The sequence below is a fragment of the Tyto alba genome, unplaced genomic scaffold (genome assembly GCF_018691265.1).
Source record: "Tyto alba isolate M040663 unplaced genomic scaffold, T.alba_DEE_v4.0 Super-Scaffold_38, whole genome shotgun sequence".
In the NCBI taxonomy this organism is placed as follows: Eukaryota; Metazoa; Chordata; class Aves; order Strigiformes; family Tytonidae; genus Tyto; species Tyto alba.
Genome location: NW_024881313.1, coordinates 15,656,707 through 15,677,327, shown reverse-complemented (window position 1 = coordinate 15,677,327; position 20,621 = coordinate 15,656,707). Strand labels below are relative to the sequence as shown.

At 36.8% G+C, this 20,621-nt stretch overlaps 1 protein-coding gene across 2 annotated transcripts in view; it reads left to right on the top strand.

The window, feature by feature from the left end:
* The window catches only part of VPS50 (VPS50 subunit of EARP/GARPII complex), a 94,255-nt gene extending 74,450 nt beyond the window's left edge, over positions 1 to 19,805 (top strand). Inside the window, exons 23-28 of one of the 2 annotated variants that reach the window (XM_032991661.2) lie at positions 10,124 to 10,269; positions 11,359 to 11,455; positions 11,603 to 11,761; positions 14,281 to 14,402; positions 17,421 to 17,610; positions 19,049 to 19,805. In XM_032991661.2, coding sequence (XP_032847552.1) covers positions 10,124 to 10,269; positions 11,359 to 11,455; positions 11,603 to 11,761; positions 14,281 to 14,402; positions 17,421 to 17,610; positions 19,049 to 19,168 — 834 coding nt within the window. In that variant the 3' untranslated portion in view covers positions 19,169 to 19,805. Of the gene's footprint in view, positions 1 to 10,120; positions 10,270 to 11,358; positions 11,456 to 11,602; positions 11,762 to 14,280; positions 14,403 to 17,420; positions 17,611 to 19,048 lie in introns of both variants that reach the window. The other variant, XM_032991663.2, reaches the window with a different exon arrangement.
* The last annotated feature ends 816 nt before the right edge of the window (positions 19,806 to 20,621 follow it).

Below are 20,621 nucleotides of genomic sequence, written 5' to 3'. Positions count from 1 at the left end.
CAGCTTTTTCTAGACTGTAGTTCCTGTTTGCAACTGAATTAGTGATATCTAATTTATATCAGATACCTTTTAGGACACTACTTTTATTGTTCAGCTGGATTTTAAGCTTCCTTTGTGAGGGGAAAAAGCAAAGTGCAAGGGAGGTTCCAATTCTGGCAAAGTAAAGCCAAATTGCTTGAATGTTCTTTCTCGCATCTTTGTAGCATCTTCTGCATGAAGAATATGGAGGTCGTTTGGAGGCATTCACAATAGGACCTTATGGAGCTGCTCTATTCTAATTTTATACTTCCTTATTATTACAATGCAAGAAGTGCATGCTGTTTTAGTACTTAGAGTACATTCACTGTACATGAGAGAGAGGTACATCCTGGTTTTCAGTTGGACCACTGAGAGACAGAGAGTTCGTTTTCTGATTCAGGACCACTGAGTAAAAAAGCTGCAGCAATTTAAAGTACCTACTCTCCTCTTCCCTGCATCCCTCCTTATGCATTACATACTTGCTGCTTCTACTGGAGGTTCCTTGTACTCAGCTATAGCTGAATCACTTCTCCTCTGTTTTGCTAATACTTCATAGCAAAGCCAACTGCACTTTATAAACTGCAGCAAGGCCACCTGTACTTTAGATTAATGTTTTAGACTGTGAACAGGAAATAGCTGAGCTATAAATGTGTGCTCAGTCGTGTTGTCACATTATTGCCCTGTAGGAAAAGTTACCTCAGCTGTGATACATATTATTCAATGACCATATGCTGCTCCTACACTGATATAATAATAAACATTATAGTAAACAAAAACCCCCAAACAGTAAACACCAAACCTCACCACTTCAGTTGGAAGTAAAAGTGGCCCCCCTCCTTGTATTTATGATACAAAAACATGTTTGTAATTTGGGTATTTTGTATGATGTAATCAAAATTACGATGCTGAAGGGGCTTTATGGTGACAATGATGAAGGGACTTAACTCTTCACAAGATTGAGCAAACATGTTCTTTAGGTGGTACTGCTTTAAATGTTTCCTATTTGAAACTGTTATACCAATAATGAGATTTTGCCCAGCTATGGCTTGTGTTAAACTCTGCACTGCTAATATTGATACTGGTTTAAGTATGGTCTGAACTTTCTTTTGATGTATAAGTGAAATATGTTTAGTTAAAAAAAAATAAACAAAAGGGGCTTACAGAGTAGTTTTCTTACTGTAAGTTATGTGGAAGTCTACTGGGAGCTTACAGTGATTGAGTGACCAGTTTTCTGTGTTTAACCTATTTGTCTTTGCCTTAAGGAAATACTTGTAGGCTAACTTGAAAGTATAAAAAAATACAAGCAGTTTGAGTATTTGTTTTAAAGTAGGTTAGGGTACAGTTTCATTTCAGAGAGGTAAGAGAACAATATGACTTTCAAAAATTTGTTTGGCTACGTTGCACTGAACTTCATATTTGTATCTGAAGTTTCTATTCATGCCTTTCCACAGCTAGTACAAAATAACTTCAGTACAGATTTCTGCTCTGCAGCAGCTTCAGAGCTAATAATTTGGATCCTCCAGAAATAGCACTCTGCAAGCTGTGTTTCATTCATACCAGCAGGATGTATTAAAAGGAAAACACAGAAAGAGTGAAAAGGTGAGGAAGAAGTGCTACTGTTTCAGCCTCACAATGCTGAGGTGCGGTGTTAATTAGGCCAAGCACATCAAAACAAGTGCCTGTTTCTAAGCTACCTAATGTCTCCTCACTGACAGTTCCCCTGAGTGGGATATGTAGAAATATCTACACACATTCGGTCCTTGTGTTTGTCATTTCTAACAGGCATGAGTTTTTGCAACAGTAATGATGTTCATATTAGTCCACTGGGACCAGTAAGCCCTCAAGTAGGTACAAGGCATCAATCAGATTGATGTGATCTATGACTACTGGTGATTCGGAAGGGAATTTTCTATTCCTCACTCCTTGCTTTATCTATCTCTAAGCAGCTTCCTTATCTTCACAAAATGTAACTTCATCTAGGTAATGGTAGTACCATGGCTTTGTTTGTGAATGTCCTGTGTATGCAAATAGCTGCCTTAGGTGATATTGTTGCTTTCAAAAGTGAGCTTTTTGGGACAAACAGCTATGGAACACTCATAGATATTTAATTGCAAACTGGCTTGCTCAAGTAAAACCGAGATTTAGATAGAGGTTTATTGAGTTACCGTGCCTTACAGCAGTAGAAAAGAAATCACTGTGGTAAAGTATATAAGCATTGCAATACAATGTAGAGTAGATGGAAGGAATCACTGGTATAAATAAATATTGGTTAATGTATTTTAGATTCTGTCTTTAGCTTTTGGGCTTTTCCCCCATAAAGTGTATATCTTTTGGCAGAAACGGTAGGTTAGAGATTGCTGGTGCAGAGATGGAAAATGTAGATTTTTTTTCAGCTGTACAAATAAGGTAAGGAATAAAGAGAGAAACAATTTTTTTCTTCATGTCTGACTTTCCAGCACATTTTGGCTTTGACCTTTTGATGCTGTGGAGCAGTATGGTTCAGTTACGCTAGCACCAGTTCTGGCAACAAACAGTTCAGTTTTACTTAAAATGTCACAGCACTGTCCTGTGTTACTTGGTGTGGACATGTACCATGTTACATCCTGGTTTGGCATACCAATGGCAAGCTCTGGAACTCTAGGCTTTGGAATTTGTTTACCTGACATTGCAGTGCCTCGCACAGGATGCTGTACCTAAAAGCCATAGCTGAGCTCCTCACTGAAATGGTAGCTGTGATTTTTGGTGAGCTTTTGTTTGACTGAAGAGAATTTCTAGAATTTTTACAATCCTTGCTTGGTCTCCTGCTCCTTTAAAGAGGAAAAAAAAGCCTGAGGAAAAAATAAAAGACAATTTGTGGGATTTTTTTCTTCCTCTCTTTGAAAAGATTTGTACAACATACATAATGACAGTGTTTAAGGTGGTGTGTGAATTGCTTGTCAAGGGAAGAGAACTCTGTGTATACAAAAGAAAGTGCTGACATGACAAGCACTTTGAAAATATGCTAGGACTTCTGCAGCTGTTCTGCTTCCTCACATTATTCATTTAGAGCTCTTCATACAACTTTTTTTTTTGTTTAATTGTATTACCCAAGAAGTCTGGAATGATTTACTGAAGTTTTCTAGCTTATTTCTTTGAATAAATCTTCTGGGTTTTGGCAATTGCTTTGTCTCTCTTTGGGCAGTCACTGAGCCATCTCATTTTAGTCACTTCAGACTCTTCTTACTGGGCACCCAAAACCTGGGCTGATTCCTAGTCCCAGAAGAGAGCAGGTGTCCGCAGAATTGCAGCTGAGCACCTGAGAACTGGAAGCAGCTTCTCCTGAAAATCTTTCTTTGGATAGGAAAAATGCTGCAGTAAAAATGTGTGTGACTGGACCAGATTGGCTTACATGTTTTTGTAAGGTAGTGGTTTAGGTTCCCAAGGGTGTGGCAGTGGGCGTGCTTTTCTGCAGACACTCGTTTGATATTTATTTTTTTAAAGCATAGCTAATGACTAATTTTCTCAGTTGTCTATAAGCACGCAGTGATTCCTGATAGAGGCCTTGTTGCATTAGCATAGACAAGATAGTAAATAAACTTGCTAACTTGATATTTTTTTTTATGCAAGAAGTCTGTCATTTGAACACTAAGAAATAAATGGAACGCAAATATCCCAGAAGTTTCTATGCACATTTTATTGAAGTCTATTGCTGAAGTTAGTGGGACTGGCCCAATTGAAGTTTGGGTCTTGCTTGTTTTATGACAGATAGCACGGAGCACGGAGGTTCTACACTCTTGAAATCAGAAACCTCATGCTTACTGCAAGACAGTGCTGATAAACTCAGCCCTGGGGCCAGTGCGAAGTGTGTGCATTGTAAGCATTGGCAAACTTGGGGATCACTTGCATGGCACTTCAAAATGCTGTAAAAGCATCACTTGCCTGCAAAGGATTGAAAATAAATTGAAAATTAATGGCATGGTTTCTCAAAATGGTTTGTTGTTTGGTTTTTTTTAATGATCTGCTCTCAGAAAGTGCGTTGAGTGGTGAGCATTGTAGTAGCTTGCGTTGTTTACGTTTGCTTTAGTTTCCTAAGGGCTGAGTCAAGATTACCTGCTTTGTAAGCTTTGTGCCCCTCAGCAAGAAAATACTAATTTTTCAACTTAAAATGTAGTAGGAGTTTTGAAAAGTACCATTTTTAAACCTCAACACATTTACGTCGTATTCAGAAAGCATTGTTACCCTTGTATGCAGTGTACTTTTAGAATTGGCTTTACCTGTCATTTTCAGCATCAAGTTTCAAGGACTATTAGGGATGTGTAAGTTTAAGGAGGAGGGGGGAAAAACCTGACTTGTTGCTTTTAGTACATATCTTCTAATAAAAAATTATTGTATATTATGCAACTACTTGGAGTTAGTTGAGCTATTTTCAGACAGACTTTGAATACAATAAGGGGTTATGCTTTCTTTGATCAGTGTTTATTTTCTTTCTTGTACTCTATGCTCGTGATATTATAGAAAATATCAACTAGAGTTTCATAAACAGAGGTGATAGACCTATCCTGTCTTAGGTAAACATCCGGGGTCAATCTGCTTTCCCTCCTCCACCAGTGCACATCAAATTCTTGGTAACAGTGTTGGTATGTCAGAGCTGTTGTAGACTGTTCGACTGCCGTACCTTTTTCAGATAATATGATTTTTTTCTGTGCCTTTCAAACACCATTTATTTATTTTAGATCAGTATTTCTTCAGTAGCATTTTGAGGTATTGCTATTTGCTCGTAGCAGAATCAAAATTAAAATTGTTCCTATTGCCTATATATATTAAATCAAAACAATTCTAAAGCTAAAGTCTTATACAAAAAGTATTAGGTAAGTTGAAGCTCAATTTTCAAAGATTATTCATTATTAGTGTGATCTGCAGAGCTTTGTATGCTGAGGACAAGTTGTGGGGTTTACTGGTTTTTGTTTAAAGTTAGTGAAAGTAGATGATTATAATTGTCATCTATCTCCACCACAAATGGCAGATACTCAGTTATTTTGGTCAGAAGTTCTGTTGGATAACTGAAAAAAAATACATGTTTTTGAGCTCACAGTGAGATCAGGCCCCTTAAAAACATCTCTCTTGCAAATTGCATGTCAAACTTTCGACTTAAATAATTCTCTTAGATAATTCGTACTTCTGATTTAGGTAATTAGTTTATAGTTTCTTCTTCCCACCAAAATGGAAGGCTTAACAGAGGTTTGCCACTGGGTTCAGCCAAACTACTGAAATGAACATTCTTGTTACACAAGATATTTTTTGGAGGAAGAGATTGAATGAGAGACTTGTTCCTTACAAAGATAGATTTATTTATTTTTTTATTCCTATTCGTTAAAGAATTTATTCTTGGGAGTAAACAGTTAAGTGCTAAAGTAAGATACCCAACAAGTAATCAAACAATATCACACTCAAACTTATTTAATACCTGTTATTTGTTAATATATGCCTTTCTGTTGTAAAAATGCATTCCAGATGAAGTTTAACTTGAAGATATTTCATAAAGATACTTTCTGAAACGCGCACTATAGCTCATACTACCGTTATTAGCAACCCTGAAGCAGATAAGGCAGTCATAAGCCTGGTTTAATGCTTCTGTGTCCTGATATTTTCAGACCTTTATAGTAAAGCAGGTTTTATAAATAGTTGTTAATTGGGTATGCCAATCGTGTAGCATTAGAAAACTCAGTTCTTTCCCAATGTCAGTATGAGGGAGTTAGACTAAGAGTAGAGAGAACTGATCAGATAAGACCTGCTGTGAGGTGTCTGCATGGAATGCTGGTTAAGCTGTACTGCTGTACCTGCTACAGTTGATTTGGTTATGGTTCAGATATGTTTGGTGCTTTTGATAAAATGTTTTTTGTTTGGTGGTTTGTTTGTTTTTTAATCACTGTGTTTTTTTCACCTGTTTGGCAAGGAAGGAGAGAAGTATCTTGTAGATTAAAACAGTTCCATGTGTACCTTAAAATTATTTTATCAAATCTGTAATTTGCCCAGTTTGCTTACAAGGTTGTTATGTGGGCTGTAATCTCTCAGATCTATCACAATTCTGCTCTATCAGCAAGACCTGCTAATCTGACATGGAAATAAGCTAAGCAAGTTCACTCTGCTTTGCTATTGCTCTCTGCACACTTGATGCTGGGTGCTACAATATGTTCTCAGTGTAACTTGACATTTCTTGAAATTGAAGTTGGCCTGGCTGCTATGTCATTTCCTGGCTTCTACTCCTCTCCTCCTCCTTCTCCCCCTCCCCTTCTTGAGATTGGCATCATTTTTCTTACTTTCAGTTTTATAGGACTTTACCTGTTCTCCATGGGTACTCAAAGGGAATCTCTGACAACAGAAATTGTCTTGCAGATTTTCTTAAATTACTGGAAGGGTTAACTTTAACAAGTTCAGTCCATTGCAAAACATCTGATTTCTTTAAATAGTCTGTAGCCTTTTTTCCTGTTTCAGCCTCTATATTTTGCCCCTTTATTGCTGCTTTTAGTCATTTGATGATTTCTGTTAATGAAGTCTGGAGGAAAAACCACACACATCACTGAAGCCCTTTCAGAATGATCTTGTACTTTTCTTGGGGGTTGGCACACTCTGTTTCCCTGGGCTTCATTTTTGCTATCAACATGCTTTGGCAGTGCCTGCTTTTTAGAACAAGTTAGGGGAATTAAATGCTCATACTGTGTTTGGCCAGTATATTTGAACTAGGGTTTGACTCCCTGATTGAACCCTAGCGTATCTTTGACTTAGCCAGTTGTCTCATGTACATTTTGTGTCTTCAGGTGCAATAAAATTTCTGCATTTAAAAGGTGCACAAGGTATTTACTTTCATGGGAAGCAGGCAGGTAGAAAAAAAAGTTGTTTAAAATGTATCTCGATACTGAAGAGACAGTCAACTTCGAAGTCTTTATAGTATTTGTTTTTTACATAATTTGTAATTAGTCTTTGTCTTTGAAAGAAACAAAGATTTAACTTTACCACTGATACTCTTCCCCCAGCTCTGTGGCTCACAGTCCCTCCTAAGAAACAGAGAATTGATTGGTGGGCTGTGGATTTGGTTTTCTATCATGTGTAAACATTTTAAAGGTTCTCATTTATTTTGTTTTGATTTGGGTTTTCTGAGAATAACATGAAGTGAAAAGGAAAAAGAGAAGGCAGATAGAGTAGATTCTGATAGTTAATCAATGGCTCAGTTAATATTTTTAGAGAATTGACTGTTATGCCTAGATGATTAGATGTTATTGCCTATGTGCACTATACTTGTGGATGTGCTAGGTAGATATCTTCAGAGCTGCCTCAAAGAGGTTACATGAATTTTAGCAAATATCCAGGCCTTTTGGCTTGCTTATCCATTCTGATAGACTTGGCAGAATGCAAACTTCATGGTATTGTGAAATGCCTCACTAGTTTAATTGAAAATTTATCTGACTGAATGTGAACACAGATCAGAGCAAAGAAAATTCATTTTTCAAATAACATAGTGATGTGGCTAGCCTTTATAGTTGTTCCCATGCATGGTACAACTGTATCTGATACCATTTAAAATATACTTCTTTTGTAAGGTTTATCTTCTGCTCATTGATCTAATTCTGTGAGATCTTTTAGTGTTACGAATGATGTGTTGATGGTATTGCTCAGTCAGCAGTCTTTGTTTTTAATGTCAGAATTTCTGTGGGGATCCTTCAAGGATTCCTGCTTTATCTGCTTTATGCTTCTGTGAACTATTATAAATTTTTTTTTTAGAAATCTGAAGATACTTTCCTCACCCTTGGTAGTGAGAACTCTACTTTCCCAGTCTGCGCTTTGTTCCATCTGCTATAGCCCATTTTTATATTTGTGTTTGACATCTTCAGGGGACACAGAACTGAAAGAGCCTTTCTGATTTAGCAAATCCACCTCCATATTGCCTTGGGCTGTCACATCACAGGAGACAACTGTCAACTAAAACCCAAGATAGTTAAATTGGAACTTGTGATTTTTTTTTTTTTTTTTTCCTCCATACCTCAAACCATTTTTAACAGCTTGGACACTCTTATCTTCCCCGTTGTCTTATATTCTTAATGTCACTTTTGGCTTGGCTTTCATCCAAGCAGTAAACACATTCTGGTGCTGCTTTGTCTATAGCAGCAAAGTTTTGATCTTTCTGCTCATTCTGTATCACTTAAATTCTCACCAAGTCCTTACACGTTTTGACATAATCAATTTTCGCCTGCCCTGCCTTTAATTGCTGCAGTGTAACTACAATGGGTCTGTCAAATATTTCGCTATCAGAATAACCTCCCTGTTGTTTTTCCCCTTTTCACCTGATCATCTGTGCAGTACTTTTTCTCTTGGCTTTTGAAGATCTGCAATATTATTCCTTGTCTCAGTCCTGATATTTAGAATGAGTTAGACCACCACTTAGTTCCATCAGTGTTTCTAATTATCACTGCTCTCCTTTTCTTCTTAGGCAAAACTGTCTGAAAAACATGTGAATAGCAATTACTCTATTTCATGTCACTGCTCACAGTTTTTCTCTGCCGTGAAGCCTCAAAGAAACTCCTGGTGATTGTTGTGGTCAGCCTGAGTCAATTTTTCTTCCTCCTACTCCTGATTCTTTAGTTACTTCACTGCAATTTCCTCTCAGTTTATTTCTAACTCCAATTGGAAAAACAAAACAAACCACAAACTGCAAAGCTGCTTTATTTATTATCATGTTTGTGGCTTCATCTTTGTCCAGTTTTACAGCATCCTGAGAATTATGCTGATTTGTTTTTTGAGTCCAACCATAAATGTCATATTTAATCATTATTGTGGTCATATTGGTTCTGTGTTTGTACATTGCTTTACAGCACACATGTTGTGAGGCTGATCTTGCTTTTGAAGAAAATATTTTTACCACTACTTTGTCACTATGTTATTGCCCAAATTTGTTTTCCTTCCATAGAATCAGTTTGATTTGTTCTAGCACCTGTCTGGTCACAGAGTTTCTATTCCCAGGGTCATGTAAGGCTCTTACTTAAGAATTCAGTGCCATATCATGCCTACCTTCTTCATATGTTCTGGGTTCTGTGTCACCTTTGCTTTGTAACATTTCTTATATGTTTATAGCCTGTGTGTAAGCAGTAAGCATGGTATGAGTAATTAATCTAAAGCCAGAAGTACGTTTATGTTTTCATGCCCTGTTACAGTTTTGGCAAACAGCTAAACTTCAGAGGGTGTCTGTTTATATACCTGCTTACGCCAATATGATAGCTCTGGGAATTTCTTCCTTCTGTGATTCCTCTTCTAGCTGTAACATGTACTTACATTCTTCAAATGTAGAGGTGGGATTTTACTCTCTTCTTTCCCTTTTTCGTTTGTGTTTTTTTTTTTTTTTGTCCAAGTTTCTTTTCACCCCACGCCCCATTCCCCCCTTCCATTTTCTTTTACTTCTGTTTTGTTTGGTTTGGTTGGTTTTTTTTTTGTGTTTTTTTGTTTGTTTGTTTGTTTGTTTTGTGTTTGGGTTTTTTTGTTGTTGGTTGTTTTTTCTTTTTTTTACCTATGCAACAGGGCACTGGTATAACCTGTTTCTTATTACAGATTCTTTTTCTGTGCTGTGAATATTTCCTTGCTCTCTGCAATCAAGATGTCTACAGAATGGAATTTTTCATGGAACGATAACTTGTTTAAAAACATAATTTGTATTTTACTTAAGTTAGCCACAGCTCACATAAGCAGTAAAGCCCATGCATAAGTAATATTCCTTTGATTTGTCTCCTTGGTTGCTGTCAGATTGAAGATACTAACTCCAAGGGTGAGAAGTCAGTCTCTTGGTAGGCAGTTGGGCTAAAGCCTGTATGGGCATTAAGGTGCAGGAAGAAGTTTGTTTCCTGCCTTTTTTTGTCCCTGAGATAGATACTGATCTGCATGATGTAATTTTTTTCACCTGTTTGAACACAACACTATTCAAATAGAAAACTCTACGGTTGTCTTTTGATTTAGGCCTGATTCAAATTGTATCTTAAAATTACAAGCATTCCTTCATCTTATCTGTTTCATCTGAAGCTGCTCAGCTGGAGCCATCCTTACTGTTTTTGTGGGGTTTCAGTTGTTTAATTCTTTGTTTTAGGAGGTCTCTGCTGATCCCACAGGAACTCTCACAGCTGCTGAAGAGAGAAAGGAGAAGGTGCCAAGCCCACATCTCAGTCATCTTGTAGTTTTGACTTCTGGCAATTCGCTGTATGGTTTGGCAGAGAGAGTGGTGGCCACGGAATCCTTGTAGGTTATTTACTGTACACTACATTTTGTGGTCACTGAAAGCTATGGAATGTTTAAGAGACTGTGATTACAAGCCAAAACCTTCTTGAGAGGTCAAAAATTTCTACCTCCCAGTGTGATTTTTAAATATGAGTGACAGGGGTAATTTCTTAATTAAAGGTAGTGGAGCCTAAACATCTGGTCTAACCACCTGTAAGCACAAGCAATGAAATTTTACTTCAGCTGGTCCAGTAATTCATGACAGTACAAGGCCAGATCTAACAGGAAAAAAGTTTAATTTTAAAGAGGCTGATGGGAACATTTAATCTTTATGGTTCATTTAAACGTTATATTAAGTGCTCAAGTAATGATGTCTGAGACTCAAAACTGTTTAGTTCATATTGGTTTGGCTTGGATTGCAGTGTTCTTTGCCATGGGTGAAAGTGTACCTGTGAAGAAGAGATATAATGAGCAAGTAATGCAAAACTTACAAAGTAGTTTTCATTTGGTCAGAATAATAGTAAGAGTTGGATAGGAATTTTTTTCCCAACACAAGATGACACATTTTAAAAATGCATTTTCAAAGGAGGATATTTTCTTTTACATTCATTTATGCTTAGTTAGAAATGTATTTCTTTATGTTGTTAGTAACCAATCCTACCTCTGACAAAGAATTTGATCTTGTATTCTATCTTCACTAGTATGTAAGTAATAAGGAATGTTATTTTGAAATTCTGACATGGATTCATTAATATTGATGTTGACTACCTTGCGCTATGGAAGTTACGGGACATTTGTCCACTGACTTTACTAGACTTTGGATCAGTATTTTGCAGTGTATCCTGAGTAGAATAGAAATATGCATTGTTGATATTCAAGCCTTAGTCTCTTTATTCAAGCATTTTCTTGTTTGCAATCACATTTTAAATTTGTCAGAATTGAAAATACTTGTTGATATGCTGGCATGAAACTGATACGATTCTTCTCATGACTAGATTTTCCAAGGTTACATATCATTATTGCCAAATATGTCAACTGTAGAGTAAAAGTTAAACAGAAATATGCCAAATGTTGCATTTAGTTCACAGTAAATTTTCTTTGCTTTCAAAGGGTGTTTCTGGCTGAGCAGTTTGAGTTTCTTCAGCCTCATCTTGATGCGGTGATGCCAGCTGCCAAGAAGCCTTTTCTTCAGCAGTTCTATTCTCAGGTCAGAACTGTGTAATTCGCAGCTGATTTTTAAACAGAAGATTTGAAACTTGTACAATATGGTGCAAATACTTGAACATCACAGTTATGTATTGCTCTTATTAGCCAGAAATTTACTGTACTGAATTTTATTTATATTCTGTTTCAGACAGTGTCAACTGCCAGTGAACTACGTAAACCAGTTTATTGGATTGTTGCTGCTAAAGCCATTGATTATGAACAAATGCTGCTTCTCATGGCTAATGTGAAATGGGATGTGAAGGAAATCATGTCACAACACAATATATATGTAGATGCTCTTTTAAAGGTGAATACTTTCTGGAAAATGGTGTGCTAGAGTTTATATAAACATTAAATTACTGTAATACTTCACTTAAACTGTTAAAGTAGCATAGTTAGAGCCATACAGCATCTGACAAATGGTAAGTTGTTATAACAAGGTCTGTCCAGAAATTTAATTATTCTTGCTGCTAGCAGATTATTTTCAGCGATAATTTTTGACTACGTGATGGGTGAAAGTGACCACAAAAGTTTAATGAGTTTCATGTCTGGGTCTTGAATGGTAGATAAATGTGTAGTAAACGGAGTAACACTGAGGAAAATCCAGTGGCCTGAGATACTGTTTTTTTTTAACAAAGATTATTTGCTGTTCTGCATAATTTTAGCGGTTGTCTTTGAGATGTATCATAGGGGCTATAAGTCAAGCCAACACTAATAATGATTGTGCATTATGTAATTGAAGTTTCTATATTTAGAAGTTAGCATTTGAAAAGGAAGGTAAAAGGGAAGTTATTCACCCAACTTCTCAATTACATTCAGTAGAAGTAGTTATATAGTTGCTGTGTTTTATGGCATACAGAACCGGTTCTTGGCAGAATCCCCCTCTCATCCTTTTATATACACCTAAATGATGTTTCTAAAGGTCTTTAGAAGGAATTTCTGGAAATGATAGAATTACACAAATTCTTACAGAGAAACTGAAAACTTTATTTTAAAGATACATGAAGTATGTATTGCAGAAAGGTTATGCATCTGTGTTAAATAACAGTTTTGATTACATCTTTGTACTTTGTAGCTATTCTCAGCTTTAGAAAAAAAAAACAATGCAAAGAAGGGAGAATCTCATAGAGGATATATTATTGCACTGGATTTGACTGAATCTTTGTGATTACCCTTCTTTACTCTGCCATGGATTTTTTGAAATCAGTTTGTACTTAGAACATTTGGTCTGTGCAGTAGAACTTTTGTGAGTGTGAAACTGCTGATGAATTTGCTTCAGGACAATCAGGGCTAATACCATTTAAACCCATTTCTGGCCTTTATGTAGCTAATAATAGTTGCCACAGAAGCTTTTAGATTACTGCTAAGCAGTTAGTGATTTGCTGTGTACCCTGAGACTCCAGGAGTGTCAGATGTAAGCACCATATTTAATGTAATAACCAACTACTTTATCCATGTGCACATATATGCAAAATTCTATACTCGGTCTTAGTATGTGGGGAAAGAGGATTGATCAAGAAATTAATTAACATGGAGTGTTAGGCATCTTCAACTTCATAAGAGTGAGTTATATGTTGGTTAAAGCATGATACTGTAGTACCCTGCTTCCTCTTGCCAAATTCCTCATTCAGAAAATGTGTGTTAAAGACCAATTATTTGGTCAGATAGTAGGTTAAATTGGTTACTGAGATTCCATTCTAATTTTCTTCACTTACTGAATTTTTGATGAAGGGAAAAAAAAAAAAAAAAAGAGGAAAAAATCACCTAGATTAACAGCCTTGAAAGGAAAGCACTTTGTTGGACTAGTATGGTCTTAATAGGTTGCAGTACAAACTGCTTTTGCTGGTTACACAGAGCAGTTCATTATCAGTCTGCTTGATATGTAAGTCATTTGGTACTTTTTTTTTTTAAATGATAGAGGGGTTAGTCACTGGCAGCAGACTTTTATTTCACTTTATGTAAGACAGAAAATCATTGTACTGCTAGTTACATTCAGTTATGACTAGTTTGTCATTCATAGTAAGAGCTCAAATCCATCCAGGCCATTGATGTTTCAGGTGTAAACAGATGCTTTCCCTCAACCTGAATTGTTATCTAGTGTTGCAGCATGCTTCTAAACTGTTAGGTTTGGAGTCTTTTCAGTAGGTGCTCTCAGCTCCTTTTGAAGCACCAAGGAACTATTTAATATGAAAGGTTGAAGAAAGGAAAGTGGTTACAGTATTTCTGAGCTTCTCTTTGAAAGCTGATGGGTCAGGCATTCAGAGGGATAATGAGAGGTTGTGGCTTCCCCCTCCCTGGAAGTGTTCAAGGCCAGGTTGGTTGGGGCTTTGAGCAACCTGGTCTTATTGGAAGGTGTCCCTGCCCATGGCGGAAGACTTGGAACTAGGTGATCTTTAAGGTCCCTTCCAACCCAAACCATTCCATGGTCATCACTGGATTTTCTTCAGTGGCTTTACACTGCCTTTAAAAAAGTTAAAGATGAGTTCAGGGAGTGAGCCAATGAAAATGGCATTTGAAGGATTAGCTACTTGGTTAATTTTCAGAGATGTCAGTTTCACAGAGAACTGCACCTCTGGGCAACAGAGCAGTATTTCCTTTTTTTTAAAAAAAAAATTACTGAGGTAATTTTGTGAAGGATATACTAGAAAGTGGTATGCTATCTACACATTAACCTTGTCACCAGAGTCTGTGCCTATTAAGCTTCTCTTATTTTTCAGTATTCTTTTTCATGTGCTTTTCTAATTCTTTGGTGGTGGTGGTGGTGGGGATGGATAGCATATGATCCCTTTTATGCTAAAGGAATAATGAACTTTCATGTTTCATCAGGAATTTGAAGAATTTAACAGAAGGTTGAATGAGGTGTCTAAGAGAGTTCGGATTCCACTGCCAGTCTCCAACATCCTTTGGGAGCACTGCATACGCTTGGCCAATAGAACTCTTGTGGAAGGGTAAGGAGTTGATTGAAGTCTTGCTTTTGAGTAAATATGTCTATAGTGATAACTTCTATTTCATGGAATTAAAAGATGTAATTTTGTAGTGCACTGGTAAGCTTTTATGCTTTTGGGGAGCCTAAAAAATACCAAGGCTTAACATTGTCCTTAGCAGTTGTTTCATGGAGTCCAGTACAGTGTTAAGCCTAAAGGGGATGGTCTTGTACCTAGATACCTCTGAAGAATGACATTAAGTATTTTATTGAAGCATTCAAAACAACATAGTTTTATTTGAAAGAAACTTCTATCTGAAAATTATAATTTCCCGACAAAGCAAAGAAAAAAGTTCACGTGGAATTGTCAGCATCTCTATGGTGATACCATTTGTCTTTACCAGGAAGAAAGATGGAGTTGTCAACCCTAACTGTTGTCTTAGAGTAGCCACGGAACAGGATTTTTCTGAATTCATCAGGAACAGAGAGGTGTCTTAGTTGGCTTGGTCAACAGGGGCTCAAGTACCTTAGTCAGGAACAGCTACACCTTCCTCATCCTTCCCTTTTAATTGGTGTCCCAGTCTTTTCAGAGTCAATACTGTAGCCTGAGTATTGTAGTCTTTTCATCCACTGTGTTTATTTTTGTGTTCTTGTACCCTTGCTGCATTTATTTTCATATTCTTGTCCCCTTGCTACATATGTCTGGGCTCTCATCACAACTTTTGCATCATAGAATATGTGCTGTCTTCCATTTCGTCTATGTATGTTTCCATATTTCTTTTCTGGTTATCTTTACCCTATGCACTCCCTACTACTTATTTTACTTCTTCCCATCCCACTCTCCTGCTGTCTGCTCTAATTTAGGACCTCAGCAAAATCCTTCTTCTCTAAGTGTTAGCTGTCTATTGAGGATCATCGGCTTCCACTACTTCCACCAAGCCATCATTTTTAAACTCATGCCCATTTCTTTTCATGCCATCATCCTTTTTCAGTCTCTTGAGAGATCAGTTTCATCTTCAGGGAAACTAAATCCAGCCATGACCTCCCTCTGGCTTTTAGATTCCTTCATATGACATATGACCTATACAATTGTATTTTCTTTTTGAAATTTTATTTCCCACTCATCATACCTCAAATCAAAAGAGGTGAAACAAAAGCAACTTCTCCTTCCTATGTCCCCCCTTTCCCTACAAGTGGGTAACACCATCAACCACTATCAACCTCCTCTGCCTCAGCCCTTGTGTCTGTTTTGGACTTTTTTTCTTACTTCACAATCTTACTCATCTTTTGTGACTTGAGTGTTCACAAACCACTTGATTCTTAGCTCTGAAGATCATCACTCATATGTCTTGCTCCACGCTGCAGTTTTGGTTCATGCTTGTGACTTGCCATGAAACTGTCACCTTTACTTTCACCTAAGGATTTCACTAACTGGTCCGAGTGGACTGGGAATACTTTGCTGATACGACTTGTCCTGTGCCCTTTCTTAGAGTGTAAAAAATAGTAAAGTCTAAAAAAATACCTGCCTGTAACTTCTCATTCTTGCCTGGTTATTTTTTTCTCACCTATTTTGTAGTTTCTTTTGCCACTTGGGAAAGGGAAAGTAGGTATTCTGAACAGCTGCCTCTCTGAATACCTTCATAACTTTTTTCATCTCTGAATTCCACAAGGTATGGAATTAAAAACCGTGAAGGAGTTTTTTCTCCTCCAGTCAGCCAGTCAACTGAAATTGCTCTCATCAAGCTCTTCACTGAGTGAAGAATCATCTCCAGAACAGTCAGCTACATCTTTCTTTAAATTTTGTCCTGCCCTATCTCCTAGTTCTGTGTTCTCTCCTGTTTCCCATCTGGCTTCTTGAAGTGCTTCAGTATGTCCTATGGAGAATCATCATCCAATCTCCCTATGGGCCTCTAGGGGGCTCGTGCCTTGTTCCTCTCGGTTCTTTGCCTCTGTTATGTCTGCATTCTGAAAATTCTGTGTACTAACTGTAAGGTGCAATTTCTTCTTATGCTTAAGCTGACCTTGCTGTGTATCTGGTTTCCAGCTGTGTGTTTCTGCTGCCTCCTGACCTAATAATCCTGATCTAATAATCTAGGTACTGTATAATAATTTAGATCAACTTCATGAACTAATGGAAGACTGACTTGCTTTAAATTTGGTACAAGGGAAGAGTGGAAACAGTGGGACAGGATTGTTGCTTGTGGCAGCAGCCTGTGGGTGGGCTGGATTAAGTCTATCAAGACACTGTGCCCCAGACCGAAGCTTTTTTATTCCCTGTACACAACTGAAATTGGCACTGTTAAGGGCATTGCAGTGTCATTTCCTTTGATCTTGCCAAATGGTATTTCTTATCCATTTGAAAAACTGCAAAGATTGTTTTCCTCATTTGTTGCCTATCACACCCCATTGTAATCCTTCCTGGTATTACGCTGCCCTAACCTCATCTACTGTCTCCTGTTCTTTGAGCTCACACCTGCCACCAGTTTTCTGTCAATTTACTCTCATTAAAACATTAACCTCTCACAGAGATTAGCCAGTGCTGCCACCCTTTATCCTCTGGTGACTGTGGGTGTTTTTGTATAAACAGCTTTGTGCCTTTCTCTGATGCTGCCACTGTTGATTCAGCAAGCTCCTGGTGACCGTTCTGAAAGCTGCCACGTTACCTTTCAGACTTTAGTGGTCATGATCACTTGACTAAAGCCACTGTCTAGTGTGCTGGTCAGCACTGATTTAATTTCCTTAAACCCGCTTCTAGTAAGTTGTTCAATTTATGATTTTTAGTGGCTTTTGGCAGACGGGTCGTGGTGGGTTTTTTAAATATTACTGGGTGCAGTGGGATTCTGTTCTATGAGTGGGGCTAAACCATATACTTATGCAAATAAAACTGTGCATCAGACATCCTAAGAGGAGTTCTTGTCTGCTTTTAACTTAAAACTATAATTATGTTCCTCCTCAAGGTTCAAATGACTAAGTGAAACAACTTTGAGAAGATTCATTTTTATTTACTTCTAAGTTTCACTTTCCACTGCATTTCTTTTTTCAGTTATGCCAATGTAAAGAAGTGCAGCAATGAAGGACGTGCCTTGATGCAACTGGACTTTCAACAGTTCTTAATGAAACTAGAAAAGTTAACAGACATTAGGCCTATTCCAGATAAAGAATTTGTGGAGACCTACATTAAAGCATACTACCTAACAGAAAATGACATGGAACGCTGGATAAAGGAACATAGGGTAAGAGCTAAATTTGCATTCTTTTATTGTCTATTAGAAGAATTCACCATGATGATAGAATCATGCTAACAGCTATAAATGCTCAATGCTTCTATATGTTAAAAAATAATATATGCATAGATATGTGTATATTAATTTATTATAAGAAAATCTGTATGGGACACAGTATAAGTATAAATGTGTGTGTGTGCATGTATATGCTCATTATATTTATTATCATATGAAGTTAGTATGTGTTTGTACTAATTCAACATCTGGTGACTGGGAAGGATGAATAAGCCAGTCACATCTACCTACTGTATCAAAAAATGTAGAGAACTAGAGCAAAGTGAAGCTGAAAAAGATAGGAATGCTGTTTGGAATATGCCAAAGCGCACAGCTTGACCATCAAGAAGTACAGTTTGAAATCACACCATGAAGTTTTACTTTGCCTTTAGAAGTAGATTGCTTAAATTAAGTTGTAATGCACAATGGATAAGAGTAATTGCTTTTTCTTTCTTCATTTAATAATGCCAACTCAAGATCAGCATTGCTCTCTGAGAGAAGTCTTCATTTGTGTTTTGAAATCATTTAGCATGCTTTCATGATAGCATAACCTAACAATTATAACAAGACTGCGTGAGTAGTAGTCACATGCTGTTGGAGCTGCCCATTGTTGAAAGGAAAAATCTTTTAAAATGGAGCACTTTAAAATCTGTATTTTGGGATTGCTTTAAATCCCACTAGAAATGGATGAAAGAAATAGGACTTTAATATAATTTTTTCTTGTTTTACCTGGAGCCACAAGAGAGATTGTGAGCTACATGGAAAAATTCTTGTTTGAACCTACTGGTGGAAGCTCGATTTGGATAGTGTTAGGTATAAAGGTAGTACTGGCAAATGTGGTGTTTTGACAGGTGTTAAGAATTCTTGTCTTAAATTTTTGCAATTTTTTCCTGCTCTATCATGTACTGAAATAAACACTGTTTGGAGTCCCTGTAGACAGAATTATTTAGAAGCTAATTGGAAATGAGAAGTCAAAATAAAAAAGTTCATCAACTTTTGTCACAGTTTGTTTAGAAAAATGTTTTTGTGTTAAAAGCTTATTCCATTTGCATAAATGTTCCCCACCACACCTCCCAAAGAATGGAAAATACATAAAAAAATGATTTATATACATATGTATTCACAGAATTACTTTCTGTGAATGCAATCCAACACTACTAAAGTTGTAAGCAATTTTCCTTTATAATCTGCCATGTAGCAAAATACAGTTTTGTCCTCTGCCTCAACTATGAAAACTATCCAGACCTGACTTAACTACCACTTTAAATCTTCCACGTGTACTGACTACTTCTATCCATTGAGGAGTCCGCAGTGTGTATGTCTGTGTTTTATAGTTTTCTATCTTTGTCTGATATTTTATTCTGCCATAACATGATCTGCTTTTATTTGCCAGGAATATTCCACTAAGCAGTTGACCAATCTGGTGAATGTTTGTCTGGGCTCCCACATCAACAAAAAGGCAAGACAGAAGCTGCTAGCTGCTATTGACGACATAGACAGGCCTAAAAGATAACTGGAGAAAGCTACTTTACTTGTGACTTGTACCTTTTTCTGTGTTCAAATGAAGCATGCAGACAAGTCTCTTATGGACTAATGACAACATTCTCTTAAAAAACATTGTGCATGACCTTTCTTACCAGCATTGGAAACATTCTGAAGTGGCATAGTGTTCTAAAATACGACTTTTCTAATCTGTGGAATTATTTTCTGTTGTATTTCTTCTTGTTTTGTTTTGTTACTTGCCCTTAGTAAAGGGCCAATGTTGTGTATCATTGGTAAGCTGTATATTTTGCAAACCTGTACACTGTAAGTAAAATCAAAATCAGAGAGAAACACATTGGCTTAATATATAGTTGGTGCTCTTTTTAATAAAAGGGCTACTTGAAAATATGATTTCTTTCGTCCCTGCTTTCACCCTTGGAAATTGTGCTTTATTATGGACCAGTGTAAACTGAAAGGAAATGTACAGTATTTGATTGATGTATCTTGCATGTGGATTAAGAGTGCAGATCAACTAAATACTCTCATGTTAAAGCCACTCATCTTCATATGTATTTAAAAATGTCTGTTTATTTCAGAATTAAGTTAGTCATATCAAAATTATTAACTTCAGCTTAATAGAAGGTAATAAATACTGTACACTAATACGATTTCTTTGTGAGACTTTATTTTCCTAATTCAACAATGCAAAATTTAATTTACAATAGAAATTAGTACTGTTCCTTTCATATCACTTCCCTTTTGTCCCTCTGCCAGTCTTCCCTGTTCCAAAGCGATAATGCCAGGGAATAACAATAATGTTTGTTTGACTGAAGTTTTGGATTGATACTAAGGTAATCTTACTATTTCCTGCTTTGTTGTAGACACCCTGAGTGATCCCTGAGCAAAGCAAAATTGCTTGGCTGTGTATTTGTTCTAGAAATCGATTTGCCAGAGCACCACTGACTCCACTGAATTTTTCAGGTTTGCCTTTAGTTTTCAGTATGTAAACTTTTAGATTTTTTTTTTTTTTAGTATTACATAATAAACATTTTGCAGTGCTCTCAGATCCTTTAAAAGGAAATATGCTAGCATTGAGCTAATAGGTAAAATAATTTACGTGAGCTACAATGCACTAATGTATACATGGTAAATTCTCAGTTTTGGATTCATACTTACCATTGTGCTTTTATTTCAAACATGGGAGAATCAGGATTTACTGAATGACAGCAATACCTAGTGACAGAAAATTGCCCTCTGGAGTCATTATAATTACTCCTTTAATTAGAAGAATGATAGAATTTACGTTTTAAATATTGACTGTGTAGTATTCCGCTCTCTTGTTCATCTGTATTTTAAAGGAAATAAGACTTAAAACAAAATTTAACCCCATTCTTTATTGACCATGCTGTCATGCTGAGTTCCATTTAAAACTTGTTTAGTGGACTGTCAATGTGTATGTTGAAGCTGAATCACATTTACCCTCA